This window comes from Urocitellus parryii, chromosome 3 (genome assembly GCF_045843805.1).
Source record: "Urocitellus parryii isolate mUroPar1 chromosome 3, mUroPar1.hap1, whole genome shotgun sequence".
NCBI classification, from domain to species: domain Eukaryota; kingdom Metazoa; phylum Chordata; class Mammalia; order Rodentia; family Sciuridae; genus Urocitellus; species Urocitellus parryii.
In genome coordinates, this window is record NC_135533.1 from 93,334,695 (window position 1) to 93,352,399 (window position 17,705).

General features: G+C 39.2%; 1 protein-coding gene across 1 annotated transcript in view; it reads right to left on the reverse strand.

Annotated features, from left to right (window-relative positions):
• Positions 1-10,307, reverse strand: part of Aoah (acyloxyacyl hydrolase) — a 209,591-nt gene extending 199,284 nt beyond the window's left edge. Inside the window, exon 1 of the mRNA XM_077796782.1 lies at positions 10,093-10,307. Coding sequence (XP_077652908.1) covers positions 10,093-10,222 — 130 coding nt within the window. The 5' untranslated portion in view covers positions 10,223-10,307. The remainder of the gene's footprint in view (positions 1-10,092) is intronic.
• Positions 10,308-17,705: the final 7,398 nt, after the last annotated feature.

The window sequence follows — 17,705 nt, forward strand, 5'->3', positions numbered from 1 at the left end:
TCAGGTTTTCTATTTCCTCTTGAGTCATTTTTGGATACTTGTACTCCATTAAGAAGTTGTCCATTTATCTAAATTCTCTACTTTCTTGATACAAAATTGTTTATAATATTCTGTTACAATTGTTTTAATTTCTTTTGGGGTACAGTGATGTTTCCTGTTGTTTTACTCTTGATTTTGATGACTGTTTTTTTTTCCTTTTTTTCTAATGGTTGGTATATTTAATAGTTTATCAATTGTATTGATCTTCTCAACAATATTTTGGTTTTGTCAATTTTCTTTATTGTAATTCTGTTTTTAAAATTAATTTCTGCCATGATCTTTAATTATTTCCTTTCTTCTACTTAATTTGGGTTTGAATTATTTCTCTTTTTCTGCCTTTTGGAAGGGAAAATTTTGCTCATTGTCTTTATATCTTTATTTCAATGTAAGTGTTTAAAGTGTTACATTTTTCTTTTCATACTCTACCTGCATTCCACAGACTTTAATAGTTTCTGCTTTTATTTTCACTTAGGCCAACTATTTTCTAATTTCTCTGTGACTCCTTCTTCCTTTTTGTTCTTAAAAAAAAAAGCATGTTAAATTACTTTTATGTACTTTAGCATTCTCAACATTTTCCTATTATTGACTCTTTTTTTGTTGTTTGTACCAGGGATTGAACCCAGGGGTACTTAACCACCAAGCCACATCCCCAGCTCTTTTTTATATTTTATTAGAGACAGAGTTTTGCTGAGTTTCTTAGGGCCTCACTAAGTTTCTGAGGTTGGGTTTGAACTTGGAATCCTCCGGGTTCAGCCTCCTGAGTCACTGGGATTATAGGGATGTGCCACTGTGCCTGGCTCCTATTATTGACTTTTAATTGGAGAAGTATTTGTCTGATTCCAGTCTTTTAAAATGGTTTGATACTTGCCTTATTGCATAGTACATGGGCTGTTATGTAGAATGTTCCACAAGTTTTTTAAAAATAGTGTTTATTTTGTTATTAATGGATAGAGTGTTCAATAGATTATTAGCTAGGTCAAATTAGTTGTTTGCATTGTTTAGAACTTTATATCCTTTTTTGTCCAGTCGTATCAATTACAAAGAAAGGAGTATTAAATATTTCAATTGCATTGTTGAATTTTCTATTTTTTTTTCATTTGTCAATATTTTGTCCCCTATATTTTGAGGCTCTATTATTAAGTTTGTATACAAAATCAACATTAATGATCATTATAATATTAATATCTAATGTAATGATTCTTAATTTTTTATTGACAGAGTGACTGCTTTATTATTATAAAGTATACCTCTTTGTCTTCAGGATTATTCAGTATCTTATGAGTATATTTTGTCTGATTGTGATATATTTCACTCAATTCTCTTACTGCTATTTCTATAGCATATATCTTTACATCTTTTAATTTTCAATCATTTGTGTCCTTTTCTTTTCTTTTTGGTGTTAGGCATCAAACCTAGAGCCTCATGCATGTTGGGCAAGAGCTCCACTACTGAGCCACATCCCCAGCCCCATTTGTGTCTTTAAATCTAGTATGTATCTCTAGTAGCCAGAATATAGGTGGATGTCGCTTTTTTGAAACTCCATTTGATTAGCTTGTCTTTTTATTGGAGTGTGTAATCCATTCACATAAAATGTTATAGGACAGAGAGGTGGGAGGGGGGCAGGAGGTTAGCAAGGATGGTGGAATATGATGGACATCATTATCCAAAGTACATGTATGAAGACATGTACCAGAGATATGAAAAATTGTTCTCTATATGTGCAATATGAATTGTAATGCATTCTGCTGTCATTTATTTAAATAAATCAATAAAAAAATTAAAAATGCCATTTTATATTGTTCAATATACATTGGCCTTTAACCTTTAGCACTTTCTGCATTTCTTATGTTTTCTCCCCTCTTCTGTATTTATTGCTTCCTTTTGTGAAAAACAAGGTTTTAACATACTATTATTTCCTCTGATTATCGGTATTTTTCAGTTGTGCTGAGGTTACAATGTACAACTTCAACTTGTCAAAATCTATTTCAGTTTAATACAAATTTAATAATAGCAAAACATTACCACCTTGCTCAAATATTGTTCCACTTCCTCACCTCTCCTTTGGGTTGTTTTTTCTTACATTTTATATCCACGTGTGTTGTAAACCAAATAACACAGTATTATAATTATTTCTTTGAAGACATTTTCATTTTTTTAAAAAAATTAAGTATGTATGTGTAAATATATATTCTTTTACATTTTCATGCATATATATGATTTACAGTGCTTTTCAGTCCTTCTTATGGATCTAAGTTACCATGTAGTATATTTATTTCCTTTCTCTCTGAAGAACTTCTATAATTTTTTTATATAGCAAGTTTGTCAGCAATGAATCTTCTCAGTTTTATTTTCCCATTCTTCTTCATTTTTAAAATGATAGTTTAATTTGATAATCCTTTGATAATCCCTTCCCCCTTCTCAGCTCTTTAAACATGTCTTTCCACTACCTTCTGGTCCCCAGAGTTCTGATGAGAGGTCAGCTGTTTGTCAAACATTTCTGTTGCTGCATTCAAGATTTTCATGTTGCATTTGGTTTTCAGAAGCTTGAATATGAGGTATTGAGACTCATTCCTCTGTGTTTATACAGTTTGGAGTTTGTCAAGCTTGTCTTCACCTTCCCCTTTGTTTCTTTTGTCTCCTCCTGGAACATCCATTTCACTAATGTTGAGATACTGAACACTGTGCTGCGTGTTTCTGAGGCTCTGCTTATTTTCCCTTATTTTCCGTCAAGCTCAATTTTTAACCATTCTTGTTTTGGATAATTTCTGTTGATCTATTTTCAAGTTCACCGATTCTTTGTTCTGTGAGCTCAAATCTTCTGTTGAGCTTCTTGAGTGAATTGTTCATTGTTATTATGGTTTCTCAAATCTGGAATTTCTATTTAGCTCTGATTATTACTCTATATCATGGTTGAAATTCTCTATGCTTGATCAAAATTGTCATAATATTTTCCTTTAAATCTTTTACTATGGTTTTCTTTAGTTCTTTGGATGTATCCATATCAGTACTTTGAAGTTTTGCTAGATTCATTTAGATTCAATTTTTATTGATTGTTTCCCTCCTAAGTATGTGTCTCTATTTACTGTTTTATTGCATGTCTAGGAAGTTTTTTTTTTTTAAATAGCAAACTGGATAGCTTAAGTAATCTATTTAGTAACTATATCCTGTTTTATTTTTCTGATGACTGTTAGTCCTTCTTTTCTAGTAATTTTCCTGCTTTCAGCCATTGATCTGTTTCCCCCAGAGCATAAAGCCTCTGCTATCTGCTCATTTTTTTATTTTGGTGTTGTAAGGCTCATACCTGTGTCTGGGTAGCTTAGAGCCACTAAGCCATTTGGCTGTGCTGAAGCACCTCAAACTCATAACCCCATCCTCTATCCATCCATCCAAGTGTGGGTTAAAGAGCACATTCAAAGTTGCCTCCATTTTCCAAGTCTCCCTTGGCTTTTACCTTCAGGTCTGCCCCACCTGTTTATAAACAAAAGGTATGGTGTTGGAGCAACTTGTTTTTCTTTCCACATTCACACAGTGTGAAGTGCATGAGGAAAAACTTGCATATGTAAAACGAACTAGAAGAACAACAGTAAAATATGAGCCAAAACAGAAAACTTACTCAGTCTGCAACTTACTCTTCATCTGTGAATCTCCATTATGTATTCATGTCTATTCGTGTTTATTTGGTGACTCACTTTGGGACTTAGCTACATAAATTCTCTTGCAATATTATCACAGTGTTTAATTTGATGTCTCTTTTTTCCTTTTCTGAGCATTTCTATGCATGGTAGAAAAAATTATGAGACTTCTGTCTCCTGATATTCATGTCTCAGTGAGGGTGGGACCCATGGCTATGGCTGGTTATCACTTCCATGATTCGATTACATTATATAAAAATGACTAAAGGAATTTTTCATATGTCATTAAGGATTATAATCAATTTACTTTAAGTTCATCAGGATTTTCCTGTGTGGGCCTCACACAATTTGGAAAGTTTGTTCTCGCTGGTGTTGGACAAGAAAGAAACAGTGAACTATTTCTTGTGTTGCTAATTTCCTGTGCAAAGAGGCAGGCTCTACTCATGGGACCTCAGTCTTGCGCTGGGAGGAGCTGGATTCTGCCAACAACCCAGTGAACTTGCAAGAGGACCAGAGTCTTAAATCAGTTGAAGCCCCAGGCAGCCTTGCAAAATCCTAAACAGAGAACCCTATGATGTTATGGCCAGTCATCTGAGCTGCAGAAATTGGGAGATAATAAATTTGTGTTGATTGAAGTTGATAAGCCTGTGGTAATTTATTATATAACAATGCCAAACTAAGACACTATGAAATCTATTTATTGAGGAATTTTCCCTGAATTTGTATTTATACAAGATGTAGATTGGCATGTAATCATTCAGTTACTCAGAACTCTTTAATTTGCAACAGGTTTAATTTTGGGACTTCTAGAACAAAATTTCTATACATTTCTGTCCTGATTTCCAAAAGAATAGATAATCATAACCCCTTTGAGTACTTCAGGATGGACCAAGCACAGTTCTCAGACTACCATGTGTATTTACTTGTTCAGACCTTCACATCACCCTGTGTCATTCTCAATTTGCAGATTAGGGAAAGAAGATGCAGATAAAGTTATGTCCCTAAAATAAACAGGATAGCAAAGCCAGGGTTCAAACCTAGGCCATCTGACTCTAAAAAGAGCCCAAGTTTTATCGCTCTTAAACTTCATGCCTTCCTATTGCTTCCACAACAAAATATGGAAAATTCAAAAAAGCACTAAAAAAAAAAAATAAAAATCACCAGTAACGTTGCCATTCAGAGTTAATCATATCATTGCTGTAAACTAACGTTTGAGTGTTCATTCTAGCTAAGAAGATCGTTATATAGATAGCGAGATGGCATATTATAACTTAATGGGTCTTTTACTCTGCTTAACACTCTGTACTTTTCTCTTGTTTTCTTTCCCACAGTACAGAACATTTACAGAAAGAAAAGAATCATTCACTTTCTTCATGAAGAATAGCATGCTGTCTTCCTGGATGCTTCTGATTTTGCTCACTGTGCCGCCTTTGTCCAGTCACAGACCTTCTTACCTCTGCAGTGTTTTTGAGGTCTTTCTTTTCAGGGTTTTTGTGGTTCTTTTCTTTTCAAGACAATCAAGGAAATAAAAAGCAGATGGAGCGTGATAAATTCAGATGATTGGGAAAGTACCATTTGTGCTAAGGTCAGAGTTAAATTCAAGGATAATTTAAAAGTAAACTTAGAAGATTGAAGAGAAGAGAGTGTGTAAGGAAACTGTCAAAGTGAAGGGTAAGTATAGAGGTGGCAGCCAGGGAATCAGGTGATCTGTCTGGACCTTGAGGATCTACCTGTAAGGCCATTGAGGGTGGAGGTGAGACTATCCAGATTGCTCTACTGAGAGGAGTCCAGCAGCCATAATGCCTCAAATATGACTGTAGGAGCTGAGGGGTTGGGGACAGAGCCCTCCCCAAAGACCAAGAACTGCAAATGTCAGAGTGATACTCTGCTCTGTCTCAGGAGAGAGATCCACCCTCAGAGAAGGGGAGGAAGAGAACCTGAGTTATCCAGAGGAAAATAGACTTAAACACATAAATGGCAAGATGAAATGTTTTCTACTATCACAGAAACAGTGTCTTATGAACAAGTGTTCAGTTACAGAAAATAGAGAAAGCGAAATTTCTATCTAAATTGTGATCATAAATTTGCACCCTTCTGTGCTGGGTCTGTTTAAATCTTTCCTATTTTTAGCAGAGACACTGTCTTTTTTCACTTGCATGTGCTTGAAACTATAGTCCACCTTTTTCTCTTTATTACTCAAGCCCTAGAGATATCTCTGACTACTCTGTGTGGGATACGTGGCTGGAGAGAGATATAACCTGACTGTAAAGATGTTTTATATACTTAACATAAAAGGAATCAGGGGAGGCATGTGTTTTTAACCCTTTAAAAAAAAACTTCCCAAGCACTTTAAAATATCCCAAACTGGATGGATTAATTTAAATGCCAATGACTTAGAAACCAAAAGGATTAACTTTCCATAAATCATCCATGTAAAGAAAATAATGTTTTACAAAAGTGAACTTGCCTTATTGATTCTATGACATTTGAAAAATGGCAGAAAGGCAAAACTTGCTCAAACACTGTTGAATCAGCACTTGTTTAGTGACCAAATGGGATGACTAGTTTGTTGCTTATAAAAAGAGGAGACCGGAGAACTGGGATTTCCAATAGTTCTGATGTTGGCATATATTCAAGACCATGTCCTCAGGTTTGCTGGTTGGTTCCCTATTGCAAAGCTTCTCTGGGACTGGAGCTGGGATTGACTATTTGTCATGGGATGTTGACTCAATATCCTGGTAACTTTTGTGGTGGTTCTTTTGGAGAATCTCTGCACTCACACCCTCTCAACCCATTTTGAGGAGCCATATATGTCCCTTGAGCTCTTCTCACTCCCACCTGCCTCTTATTCAGTGATATGAACCCGTCTCCCAGATTCTCTCTGCTGGGAAGTTAGAATTGACAAGTGAAGGTGGGCCGGCTCTGTGAAGGCTGTGCCATCCCATGCAAACTCAGAACTGTGGGAATGAATTGGCACAAAAGAGTGGATAGTAATAAAAACAGCTCATCTGCAGGACAGAGAGGAGCCAGTGCTGATAGTCCAAGAGTAAGAACTCCCTGGATTCTTGGTAGCCATCATTTTTTGGCTCCTGGCTTGATATTTGGGTCTAACTATTTTTCTGCCTTTTGACTTCAAACTTTTTTTCTCACATTCTCAGTAAAAAAGTTTTCTCCTTTTATTTGTTTATTTTTATTTTTTTTATGTGATGGGGATGGAATCCAGGGTCTCATGCATGCTAAACACACACTCTACTATGGAGCTATATTTCCAAACCTCATTTGATTCATCTTACTTGCAAGCCTAGGTATTACACTCCTATTTGCCAAAATGGAGGTTAGGGATTCAGTGTCTGGGAAATAAGATAAAGGAATGGACATAAGAGGAAAACAATAATAGCAACTACCATTTAAAAAATGAGTCTTATGGGCTGGGGATTTAGATCAGTTGGTAGAGTGCTTGCCTCACATGCACAAGGCCCTGGGTTCAATCCCCAGCACCACAGACAAATAAACAAACAAATGATTCTTAGATATAACATCAAAAGCACAAGAGAAGAAAAAACTAAATAGGATATCATCAAAATTATACAAGTTTGTTCTTGAAAGGCTCTTATCATGAAAGAGGAGTTAATTCACAGAACGGAAGAAAATATTTACAAGTTGTATATTTGATAAAGGACTTACACCTGGAATATATAAAGAACCTCACAATTCTATAAAAAAAGACAAACCCAATTAAAAAATGGACAAAAGAAGACATTTCTTCAGAGAAAATATGCAAGTTGCCTGTAAGCATATGAAAAGATGTTCGACATCATTATCATCTGGGAAGCACAAAGCAAAATCACAATGAGATCCTATTCCACTAGCCACTAGCATAGCTCTAAGCGAAAAATGATGATTGATCATGAATGTGAAGAAATCACTACCTTCATAGATAGCTGGGGAAAATGTAAAAGGGTACCACTACTCTAGAAAATAATTTGGCAGCTCCTCAAAATGTTTAATATGGAGTTTTCATATGTCCTAGAAAGTCTGCTTAGGATTGAGTGATACCTGGAGAAAGTAGTAACTGGCATTGTTTTGGGGGCGATAAAATGTTCTGGAATTAGATCTTGATAATCAATGCACAACACATGAATATGCTAAAAACTATTTTAAACTTTAAAATAGTGAACTTTATGGTGTATGACAGGCTTCCCTTTCCTTCTTCTCTATCCAAGAACAGTCCTTGAAAAGTTCCCCTGAACACAAATTTGAGTGAAGTTCCCCATGGAACCAACTTCAATCAGTGAAACACCAGTTTGGACTATTTTTAGAACCTGGCTTAGTGCATAGTCAGTACTCAGTAAATGTTAACCACCTGAATGGACTTCTCTCAACCCACCTTTATCACCCAAAGTCACCAAAGTAAGTCACCCAAGCAGAATTAGCCTCAAGTTGTGAGTTGTGGGAGAAATGGAATGGCAGACATGCCAGTTTCTAGATCCAAACCTTGAGAGCCTGGTGGCTTCTAGTTCTTGTCCTTTGCAATGCTTTCTCTGGGATCCTTGAGCTACACTGGCACTGCCATGGGTAGGCACTCTGATGTCCATTTCCCAGTGAACCAACCGTCTAGCCATATCCCATCCCCAAGGTGCCAAAATATAAATAAAGCTGTTCTGTGGAGTCCCAAACCCATGGATCTGCCATATGAATACCACCTAGTCACCTTGGTCACCCATGCGTGGAGCATAAGAATCACCAGCCAGACTCCGAACAAATTCCTGACTCACAAAAACATAAACAAAATGGTTATTATTTTGATTTCTTAGGCACCAGAAGAAGAGCAGAACAACCCATCCTGGAATGCCCTCAACACCTCCTGCCAACTCTCTGTGGCCTCACTGGGAATGAAGCAGGGGAAGGAATAAATATTTCATGTTCATTTTGCCAAGATGGAGACCAGAGGAGCTCAGGTAGATAACTAGACTCAATCCAAAGATTGAATAAGCAACCAGCCTAGATGTAGAACTGATTTTACTTGAGCCTTTTTCAAGAATATTTCCATTTGATAGGCTTTAAGGTTTGACTTAGAGCAAATAGAATGTTAGTAAATAATGACTTAAGAAGAAGAAATCCTGAGTGAGGATGATCTCCCAGGCATGGTTCCAAGAGGCCTTAGACGTCTGCTTCTAGGTTTCTGGAAAATAGATTCCAAGGGATTTTGGATCTTTGGGTTTTAATTTAAAGATTTTAGAAGTAGAGGTGTTCCCTAACAAGTAGAATGATCAGAGATCTTGAGTTTGGGAAAAGCAGGATTAATTCAGCTATTTTCCCATACAGTTTCCAGAGGGAATCCATGAGTGTCAGAATCTGCATCCCTATTTTCCATCTGCAGCAAGAGTAAGGCCACCATACTTATGCCTAGACTTCTTTTTCTGAAACTTAAAGCCAAGATATATATATATATATATATATATATATATATATATTGGTGGTGGTGCTGGGGATTGAACCCAGGTCCTTGTGAATGTGAAGCAAGTACTCTACAAACTGACTTCTATCCTCAGTCCCAGGATTCTATCTTATTATTAGCTTATTGAACAACTGCTACTCAGTTCTGACCCTTTGGTGGCTCCATGTACTGTTTCATCTAAACTTCTACCATTGTTATGGAGGCCCCATGTAAAACATATATATCAAAGGTCTCACTCTACCTCCAACTCTCCTACAAAATAAACCAAAGATCCCAAATCAAAAAATTTTAATTTTTTTAAAAAGCTAGGAAATAAAACCTTCAATAAAATGAATCAAGAAGTCAGATGTTAATCTCATTTGAAGCTTTCATTTGACCACCAAATCTGGATTCCCTGAGAGACTGAAGAAAGCTAAGATAGTCGAGTCCTTAATGAGTACAAATATGAAAATTTTACACGAACATTTCAAATCTCACAGTATCCCCAAATCCCCATGATATAGGCATTATTAGCTCTGTTTCAATGATAAAGACACAGAGGCATGGGGAAGGTTAAGTAACTTACTCAAGATTTTACAGTCATTAAGGAATAGGCAAGGAGAAGAGAAGGTGGGCAGAAAAATCAACTCAGACGTTTTAGGTCAATGCGCATGAAAAAGAGTAAGAATGTCAGGCTATTAGAGTTGTGTAACCAAGAGGAAGAAAAAATCCAATCACAAACAAAGCAGAAGACTTTAATGACTAATTCAAATCAGCAACTATATTATCACACTTCTTTGTACACAGAGGCATATAGTGTAAATGCTTATCCTTAGATTCAATATTTGTCTATGTCTGTGAGGTTTTAGTGCCTTATTTGGAATCTCACAAGTATTGTGTCATTAAACAAGAAAGACATTTGCAAGAAAAGTATTATAAACCATTGATTTGTTGACATAAAAAATATAAAAAAAATTTACATACCTACACAAGTGTGGCCATTGGAGTGACTGGTGCTGTGCTGGTCAATATAGGACACTGCAGAGGCCCAGGAGTGAAGGGTCAGGAGAAGGAGCAGCGGAGCTGCTAGGAGGGCTTTCCAGGGGGAGCTCATCTCCAAGCTGTGCACTCTGAGTGACCACTTGGCTGCAGCGGCTGCTGATTAGTGGATGCTGAAGCTTAGCCTACAGAATCAGTCTTTCTCGCCTCCTCTTGTTCTCTCTACTTTGCTCTCCCAACATACACGTACACACTTTTCAGTAAATGTGATGCATAAAAAAAAAAAAAAAAAAAAAACCATGCACAAACACTCACAGGCCACGTGGACCTGGGGCTGGGGAGAGTTGAAAGGAGTCCTTGGTTTGCAGTTCCTCTTAGCTGAATGCAGCAGGAAAAGGGAAAACCGAAGTTGCACAGTGTAGGCAACAGCACTTCCGTACTCCCTAGCTGAAGTGGGTGACCTTAAACCACAGGAGCCTTGAGCCTGTCAGAGTCCTTCTGTTGGGTTGGCTGGGAGGCCCTTCCCCTTTCATTCTTGCAAAACAAAACAAAAGTAAAACCAATCATGAAGATGAAAAACGCTACACATCAAACACACAACTCTTGAGCAATTTATGATCGGCAGTGCCCACAGAGTGTGGAAATTATAATTTGTTATATCCGAAGTTTAGCTGTGCTTTAAATGGCTTTATGTGGTGAGGCTGGGCTCCTTCTTTTGTTTTTAAAGGATATTCTGATCAAGTAGTCACCGTCCTCTAAAGAAGTTGAAGATTATGCCTTGAAGGATCAAATTTTCTCAAGGTCTTTCATCTGGTGTGCAGAAAATAATGGGCAGCCAGTCAGCAGGACTGGACTTAAAATTGAGTGAGAAAAAAAGTGTCAGAATTCATCAACTCATATTTATTGTGCTGGATGCATCTTTTTCTCCAGATTTCAAAGTGCATTTACATTTCCCACCTGTGGATATTTGTTCATTTTTAAGAGCCTGATTTTCTGCTTTGAAGGTGAGAACTGAATACTGTTTTTTTTCAGGGAGAAAAAAAAATCTTTGAAAGATCAGAGATAAAGAAAAGACATATAATCTGAATACTTTGTTCTAAAATAGGATACAGCAGTCATATGCCATTCTCACATAAGATTGGAGGACAAGGTCAAAGTATTACAGTCTAGATAAGTGTGAGAAATCATGCAATTCTTTTTCTCCCTGCTTAGGGTTGAAGGAAAACTTAATACAGATTTGAAATCTTATGAATGCTAATTAAATTGGTAGCATTTTAAAAAAAGAATAGCATTTTAAATAGCAGATAAAGTTCTAGAATTGTAACCTTTCCAGGGTATTGAAAGTACTTCCAATTTTTATGGCTTGAAGAATTTTTGGGAAGGCATTGGTCTTGCAGATGTCAATGGGGCTAAAATTCCAAAATTCCCAAATCTGCAGCAGAGATGGCACACATTGGGGTGTTTCTCTCAGTATGCCCCCAGCATTGGTTGGGCCAATGAATGCTATGGATATCTGAATGTTCTTGGTCTCCCACAAACTGTGACTTCCTCTGAGGCTAAGATGCTGCTGCTTAAGGCAACCATCACAGGAGTGGAGTTTGGAGAAGTTCCAGAGGCTTCCTGGGGAGACTGGATAATGGAGTGAATAAGAGAAAAGGGCCACGTTCAAATCTCATACCTCCTGTTTACTTCCAAGTCACGTATTAGACCAGTGACATAAACTGTCTTCCTTCCGTTTCCTCTTTTATGCAGGGATAATAATATCCCTATATAGAATATGATATGTCCCTATATAAAATAAAATACCTGCTTCATAGGGTTGCTGGAAGGACTCAGGTAGATGATATATCCAACTTACAAAGCAGCCTGCCTGGCAAGAAGTGCTTAGTAAATGGAAGCTCTGGCTATTTCCTCAGTGGGAGTGTGATGAACCTGTGCCCCAGGCCAGGCTTCTAGAGAATTTGAAGGCACTCATGGTGATTGCAGGTCAAGCGATACTACGTGGAGAAATGGTATGGTCATTAAGGAGGCAGCAGTTACCAAACATCTTCTCTGTGCCCTGTGTAATTCTAGGAATGCGTGGTCTACTTTGTCCAGCCAGAGATTGGTGAGGCATCTTCCAAGGGCCTCTAAAAGAGCATCTGGCACAGGCTTTGGGCCTCCTGAGGATCTCCTGGAATAGTTGTATAGATGTACAGGTCTGGGAAATCTTGAAGTGTGGGGATTTTCTTGCTGCAGGCTGTTCACCAATTTTGTGCCCTTTGTCATGTGTATGTGAGCCAAGCAGTCCACCTACAACCATTCCAAGGATGGTGAGCCTTGACAAAATCTGTCATGCTCAGATTTTGCCTTGGCTAAGTGAATGTCACTGGCTTAGCTGTACAGCATTGAACCAGTCCCTTACTGCTCCCAGCAGTGAGATTCCTCAGTTGGAAAGGGAGATAAGATGATCTACTTCCCAATGGTGTGTCTTGGTAACACCTGACACATAGTAGGTTTTCAATAAATGGAAGTGCTTTTTCGTGCCTGGACTGTGATTCTTATTGGGCAGGGCTTCCTTAGAGAAGTTGGGATGTGACTTTGCCACCAGCTGATACTGAGAGTCAAACCAAGGCATGTGCACATGGAATCTTGGTCTCTCATCTCTGTCACCACAGTGGGGTCCTTCCATTTGCACAGGTGTGCTCACGCTGGCTGATGTCATCTGCTGGACAGGGCTGCCTTTGTTCATTGAATGCTGAATACAAGTAACTTAGGATCTCCGAACAGCCTGCTGAAAAGCCCTGCACCCACCTGTGCTTTGTAACCACCAGCCGGACCCTGTATGAGTCCCCAGAGGAATCCTGCTGTCAGCTGCTCCAATTTTGATTTTCTCAAAATCTCTTCTGGAGGATGAGATTTCTTCCTGGAAGCACTTTGTTACTTCACGCACAGAGTCAGATTCTGACCGCAGCCTTTCTCTCTGCAGCGGGAGGCTGAGGATTTATGGTCCCTAAATGTTCACCTGCGGTTTTGGCTTGTTTAGTCCGAATCTGCTTCCTGATTACTTCTTGACCTGCATTGGCCTCTACCATCTCATTCACAGCAAGTTCCTTAATCAGAAAAAAAAAAAATTAAGAAAAGAAAAAGACCTGGTAACAGTAAAAGCTGGCACTGTCACAGAGGTGCCCCGAGTCTTGGCTTGCTCCTTTTTCTAATGCCTAAGTTCCTGCTGTCTTCTCCTTGCTTCTGGAGGCTTCCTAGGATTGTCTTCTGCACTAATCCATTCCAACCTGGCAAACCCAGGGCCTTCATGGACACGCTTCTCCCGGCTCAAGGATGCCAGCTCTAGGCTAGCCTTCCTCTGCAAAGGAAATGGTAAGTTAGTCCAGGCCAAGAAAGAATTCCAAGGTTAGGAGAGGACGACATACATTGTCATCATGATTCTACCACAGTCGCTGTGTGCCTAGGGCTAGCTACTCTCTGAATATCAGTTGATTTAACTATAAAATGGGGTATGTAATGTAATATTATTAAAAATTGTGAAAATTAAAGAGACATCATGTGTGGAAAAAAAAACTAAGTTAAATGCTAGATAAATTTAAAACCAACAATGAGAAATGTCCAAGGGGATATTCACACCAATTATTCTGACCTCATCATTATAAATTGTATATATGTATAGAAATATCACACTGTACCCCATAAATGTGTACAATTACTATGTGTCAATTTAAAAGAAATTAAAAATGTCAAAGCTAACAATGAATTAATATTATCTTTCTCAAGTGACATTGGGTTTTAATGTTTCACATAATATATCATCTCAGAACACTTAAGTGGATTTGTTTTAGTAATGAAGTCACATGCATACAAGGTTAGAATTCAGAAAACTCCAGAGAAATGACATCATAGGTTTTCAATCGGTGGAAGTGATCTTCATGCTTGGAAGGTGAGGTCTTACTGAACAGGCTCAAAAGACATCAAGCATGGGTACTGTGACTGGTAAAAACCTGGGGAACCCATCTCCTAAGAAGTACACTGGTTACTTACAAAGGAAGAACCATGCACCAGAAAACAAGCCAGTGGTCCTGCATGCCTTATTATCGCTGCAGTAGATGCCACAGCTTGCAAAGTCACCAGAGCAGCCAAGTCTCCTTCCCCAACCCCCACCCGTTCCACACCCACTCATTCCTGCACTTTGAGATGCTTGAGATTTGGGGGAGATACATTCACACCTACTAAGAATAAAAGTCTTAGGACACTTGTATTCAATTTTCAGAAACATACCTCAGAAAAGTTATGTCATTTATAACTACAACCACCTTCTAAAGGGGGTGAAGTCTCTGAAGTAGAAGTTCCTTTGTCTGCTGGGTACTGATGGTTGGGGAAAGGAGCTGTGCAAGTAGCTTTTCATGAGTCAGGCAGACGAATTTGGACACGAGAAGTAGAGGAAGGAGAGAGAGAGAAGGGGAAGCAGAAACGGGGGAGACACTGGGTTCTTCCTGCCTAAAGAGCCACCAGAGAAGTGCTGCGAGGCAGCTGGCAAAAAGACCAGTGCTGACAGGACGGTTTGACAAGGGGTGGGGGGGTAAGTTTGCTGGGTACCTGCGGGAGAAATGATAGTGTGCCCAGATCCTGAATGGACTCTTGTGGACACCAATGAGGGCCTGATGTTCATGTTTGGATCAAAGGAGGGCAGAGTTAAGAAGGTAGGCAGAAACAAGTGCACGAGTGTGGAGGACTTCAGACTCCCACCTCCTATAAACTGGGGACCCAGGGGATTTAAATCACTCTTACCTCCATCCCCAAGGTGTAAAGTTAAGTCTGAATGCACATAACAGAATAAAACAACGTAGATATAGCTTAAGCAAGTAGGAAGTTCCTTCATTCATTCATTAACTTTTAGATAGAAAAAATTCCAAAAGTTGGCATTCAGGGCCAGTGTGATAGTCTCAGGGTGTCTTCAAGAACTCAAGCTCCTCATTTCCTCTTCCACTATTCTAGAACTGACTTGCATCTACAAGATAATTAAAGGTCTAAAATGACTGCTAAAGCCCCAGCCATCATATCTATGTTCCAGGCCTTTAGCAGAACGAAGCCTAAGAAAGTCAGGAGAGCTCACACCTTCCCTTATGAGGAGTCTCCCTCCTGCAAATGTCTCCTCTAACATTTCTAGATGCTGGGAAATAAATTTATATCACTTCTGACGGCAAGAGAAGTTGGGATATTGTAGTCTTTATTTGGTGGCAATGTGCTAAGCAAAAACAAAACAAAAAACAGTGTTTTTTAAAAAAGAAGAGAATGGGACATTGGGAGTCAACTGTCTCCCAGGTATAGCACATATACATACATGCAAATATTATTCTTCTGAACTAACTATGTTTGACTCCCTCATATCATGGAGTTTTGGAAAGTGAAGAGGAAGCCCACAGTTCTGCCTGTTTTTCCCAGTGGGGTTTTCCTTAAATAATGGGCAGACAGATGTTCCCTACAGTCACATCCCCACCAACCCTTGTCCTTGATTGCTTTGAGAAACAACAGTGACAAAAGCCCCCTGAAAATCTCTGCTGAAACTCAGAGGAGCAGACGAGCCTGTGTTGTGGGGCCACTGTGAGACAGGCTCCCGCCTGACAGGGGTTTGCAACTGCATTTCTTATTTAAAAAATTATGGATCAGCTAAATGTCTTCTGGGGATATGTTTTGTGAAGGAAGTGCAAGTAAAGGGCAGTGTGCTGCACATTAGACGTGAACAGAATGCCAAAAACGGCTTCATCTTTCAGGGTGATAAAACAGATCACGGCGAACTGCATGGAATCCTCATAGGATATGGCCAAATTAAGGTGTTCCAGGTTGAATGATCTGAGAGGTGAAGTGGTTAGACAAATAGTGTTTTAGTCAGCTTTTTCCTCTCTGTAACCAAGAGACCTGACAAGAATAATCAGGAGGAAAAGTTGATGTGGGCTGACTTCTACAGCTCTGGGCCCAAGGTGAGGCAGGGCATCATGGTGGAGGGATGTTGGAAGGGAAGCAGCTTAGCACATAGCTCCACTCACCCAAAGGTTCCACCCCTCCTGTGACCCACCTCCTCCAGCCAAACCCTACTTGCCTACAGTTACCACCCAGGTAATCCATATCAATGGATTAACCCACTGATTAGGTCACAACTCATAATTGAAAATTATTGCATTGTCTCACACAGGAGATCTTGGTGATGGCAGACACCTCATATCTAAACTATAATAAATAACAATCCTGAGAACTTGCCTATTTTACTGCATGGACAGGAAGGATTAACTCCTCAGCTGCCCCAAATGCACATGTGAGCTCAGACCAGTTGATTACAGGCTGCTTTGCACTTCCTACAGTAGGACTGAAGTTCTCTTCCTGATATTCCAAGTCATTACCTCAGGAGTTGGGGAAAAGACACTATAAGGGGGGAGGGGGATGGTCTTAAAGTCACTTCACATGGTGCCTAGCACAGCGCAAGTGCTCAAGACGTGGAATCCAAAATCCACACCTAAACACCATCCAAGTGTTTCCAATGGGAGGTGATGGGAAGGAAGTGAGGGTCAGAATGGTACCTTTTTATAGATTTTTATAGATTTGGGAAATTCAAGAACCAGCACAAATATATCCTTAAATGACCTTATGTTAAGATAACATGGATTTTCAGAAAAGAAGGCCACTACAAGATGAAATTAAAGTAGAAGAAAAGTAGTAACTATAGCCAAAACACAATGAACTACATCACTCTCCTACTTAAGACTTGTCAAAGCTCTCCATTGCTCATCAAATCAAAGAGTGAAAAACTCAAAGGCCTCACAGAGCTCTTCATCATCTGGAACCTGCACATTTCTCCAACTACATTTCCAATCACTTTTTCTCATGTTTCCTGTGCTCTGATTCCCCAATTGCCCGTGATGTTCCCCAGCATGCCCACATGTTCATGCCACAGTGCCTTTGAATGAACATCCACCTGCCTGGGAGGTCCTCTCCAGCTTCCAGGAGAACGCCTCCTTTCCCTTCAAGGCCAACTCTTCTCAGAAGCCCTCCCCATCCCTTGCCAAGCACAGGGTTTGCTCGGTCCTCAATCTTCCAGGACATTTGGGCATTGGTGTACCCTTTATCCTCTCCCATGGGTTCCTGGAGGACAGGTTATTCAGCACCCTCACTGTGGGGCATGCATCTGACTCATGGCAGAAACCAAGTCAATGTTCATGGGGTGGGAGAATGAGGAAAATAAAGTAAAAAGAAAAAAATATGTTATAAATATTATAACAGTAGAGTGGAGTAGGTGAGGATGTTTTGAAAAATGTTCTTGGAGTATTATGTAAAATAAATACATTAGAAGCAATAAACTTGTGACCCAGAATTGAACCCTAATGCAAATGCTGAGGTCAGCAAAGGATGGAGTAAGACTTGAACGTTGAGATTTGAAGCAGTCCCTTGACAGGGTAGTGAGAAAACAGGAAGTGAGAGTATGGTACTTCCAGGATGGAAAGTCTGAAGTTGTGCAACTTCCTCCAAGTCCGACACAATCTTTGTAATAAGATGGCAAAGTTTATTTCTCCAAAGACTTTGGACCTGATTTGACCCAGGTGAGTGGAGAAGGGAGC